The sequence below is a fragment of the Pelodiscus sinensis genome, chromosome 30, assembly GCF_052426305.1.
Source record: "Pelodiscus sinensis isolate ZL-2025 chromosome 30, ASM5242630v1, whole genome shotgun sequence".
Taxonomy (NCBI): domain Eukaryota; kingdom Metazoa; phylum Chordata; order Testudines; family Trionychidae; genus Pelodiscus; species Pelodiscus sinensis.
Genome location: NC_143081.1, coordinates 13,887,908 through 13,891,117, shown reverse-complemented (window position 1 = coordinate 13,891,117; position 3,210 = coordinate 13,887,908). Strand labels below are relative to the sequence as shown.

The 3,210-nt window shown below is 45.0% G+C and overlaps 1 protein-coding gene across 1 annotated transcript; it reads left to right on the top strand.

The window, feature by feature from the left end:
* The first annotated feature begins 767 nt into the window (after positions 1–767).
* On the top strand, positions 768–2,731 carry LOC102455698 (olfactory receptor 10A4-like). Its single transcript, XM_014569892.4, has one exon. The coding sequence runs from the start codon at positions 768–770 to the stop codon at positions 1,728–1,730; it is 963 nt and encodes a 320-aa protein (XP_014425378.4). The 3' UTR covers positions 1,731–2,731.
* Positions 2,732–3,210: the final 479 nt, after the last annotated feature.

Here is a 3,210-nt window from a genome sequence, read left to right as displayed (position 1 = left end):
ACAGTGCCAAATTTTGAAATAACGTGCTATTTCGAGATATTCCTTAACCGTCGTAGAACAAGAGTCACCAGGATGTCAAAATGGCCACACAGTGTAGACGTATCCCTATAGGTGAAAATTCCGTTAGCTCTCTTTACATCCATGGGCTTATAAGACTTATAGCAGCTGAAAATCAGGTCCTAGGTTTTATTTTTATATCAAGAGAAACTAACACATTGAAGATGTTGCTATGATAATGACAGAAATGATTAAAAATGATCTCGAGAATTTAGACAGAATAATATTTCTGAGCACAAAACAAGTAAAAAAATCATCTACTGGTTTCAATATTGGGCCCAGCAGAATAACATCTCCAAAGGGAGAAGGGAGAAAAAGGAAAGACTTGTCTCTTTTTTTAGTATTCATCTACACACACACACACACACACACTGTCTGAAGAAGCAGAATCAATTCCTGGGCAGAAGAAAATAGTATAACTCTGTTGCTGGTGGAAATTGATGAGGCTTCTTTGGCGTTAATACATCAGAACACCACCTGTTGTAATTCCTCCACAGTCAATGTGGACACAAGTCCAACTGATCTAGATTGACACAAAAACACCGACACCCATTTACACCTGCTGATGAGAGCACTCAGGGAGCTGCAGCTGGTTTTATTCTGAAGGCTCCCAAGAGGTGGCGACCCAGCCTGACCTGTTTAATTCACTGCCACATGGTCCGTGTTCCATACGTTCGGCTTTAGCGTCTCTTTCTTTGTCACCCCTGCAGATGACCTATTCTGAGAGCAGCCCTGGTGGGAACCAGACCATCTCCGGTGGGTTCATCCTGGTGGGCTTTTCCTACCTTAACGAGCTGCAAATCCTTCTATTTCTGCTGCTTCTGGTAATTTACTTAGTTGCCTTGATGGGGAACCTGATCATTATCCTCCTGATAAAGCTCAACCCCTCCCTCCACACCCCCATGTATTTCTTCCTGGTGAACTTGTCCTTCCTAGAAATCTGCTACACCACCAATGTGCTCCCACAGCTACTGGTTCACCTCCTGGTCGAGGAAAAGACCATCTCCATTGTGGGCTGTATGGTCCAGATGTTGGTCTTCACCACCTTGGGCCTCACAGAATGCTGCCTCCTCGCAGCCATGGCCTACGACCGCTACGTGGCCATCTGCCACCCCTTGCACTACACCACCATCATGAGCAGTTGGGTGTGTGCGCTGCTAGCGGCTGTGTCTTGGACAATCGGTCTCTTGGCAGAAGGAGCTGAAACACTGTGGCTTTTCAGCCTGCCTTTCTGTGGATCCAACCACATCCACCACTTCTTCTGCGACATCCGGCCAGTAGAGAAAATGGCCTGCGCCGACACATCGAAAAACGAGATCCTGGGCTTGACTATGTCGGCGCTGTTCATCATGGGCCCTTTTCTATTGATAATCCTGTCCTACGTCTGCATTATCTCCACCATCCTCAGGCTGCCCTCAGCGGAGGGGAGACGTAAAGCCTTCTCCACCTGCTCCTCCCACCTCATGGTGGTGACTTTGTTCTACGGGACGGGCCTATTCACCTACCTGAAACCCAAATCTAGTTCCACCCCAGAGAGTGATCAGATGATTTCCCTCATTTACACAGTTGTAACCCCCGTGTTGAACCCCATAATATATACACTGAGGAACAAAGAGGTGAAGGGAGCATTTAAGAAAACAGTGAGGAAGGCCATCTTCTCACACAACCAGTGACCTTAGGGTATGTCTATACTAGCCACCCTAGTTCGGACTAGGGTGGCTAATGTAGGCACTCGAACTTGCAAATGAAGCCCTGGATTTAAATATCCTGGGCTTCATTTGCATGTTCCCGGGCGCCGCCATTTTTAAATGCCCGATAGTTCGAACTACCTGCCCGCAGCTACACGCGGCATGGGCTAGGTAGTTCGAATTAAAACTCTTAATTCGAACTACTGTTACTCCTCATTGAAGGAGTTACTCCTGGCTGTGTAGACATACCCTTGGAGAGTGAAAAGCAGAGTTAGTTAGAATAACGGGGAGAGGGAAATTCATTAACATTTGGTTGAATTTTTCCTGAGGACCCTCAAAGTGTAACTTGATATTATGCCTTTTGAAAGCTTTGACCTGTTGTAAGCATGTCTGGAAAACTGGAAAAGAGAATGTTGTTATAAAAAAACTCTGAATACAATGGAAATTTCCATCACTGTTGATAGTGTGGTCTAAAATAATTGAAAAACCAACAGAGAATATTTAATCAAAGTACTTTCCTGATTTTATATCTTCAAAATACAACTATGAAAGGGAACTATGAAAGGGAAAAAAAGTAGTGAGTAACGAACAATATTTTGTAAAATATTGACCTCATTTTGTGCCAATTTATCTATTTTCACCAGAATTTTAAAACTGGAAAATTCTGACCCAGTCTAAAGAAAAATCCATTTGGGATTCTCCTTTTTCTTCTGGGCCATCCTAGTACAGTACTTTAGCCTTTGGCTTGGCTTGGGTTATTTCTGGATGTCACATGAATTTCATGAGTGCTCCCATTGGCCTAATTGTAAGTAATATTCCTTAGTACTTCTGAACAGCTTCCTATAAGACTCTGATAGATTGTTCAATGCCTTCATCATGTTACACAACAACTCTGGGAGATGGCTTTTCACTTCCATTGCCTTTTAGAACATGTGCACAAATTGATTAAAAAGGATACATTTCACACCAATGCCCTGATCTCTGCTTCGTGAATTCATTGAGCAAAGGAGTCATCCTCATATAACAACAATCAGAGCAACAATTAGTGGCTATAGAGCTTTGTAGGTGACTACTTGGGAGATACACAAGCTAAATCCACTCATGCTAAGCTTCAACTTCCTGCAGAGAGGTTCCAGAGGATGGAGAGAGGCTGTTCTCAGGGGTGGCAGATGGCAGAACAAGGAGCAATGGGCTCAAGTTACAGTGGGGGAGGTCTAGGTTGGATATTAGGAAAATCTATTTCCCTAGGTGTGTGGGGAAGCACAGGGATGGGTTCCCTAGGGAGGTGGTGGAATGTCCAACCCTAAAGGTTTTTGAGTTTTTGCTTGGCAGGGTGGTGGGGGGGGGGGGGCAGGCTTGGGCCCTTGATCTCTGGCTCTGGAGGTGGGTACTTTATCCACTGTGTCCCTGGAGGAGCCCCCCAGCCTCCCTACATTCAGGGCCCCCTTTATCTGTCCTATGTCCC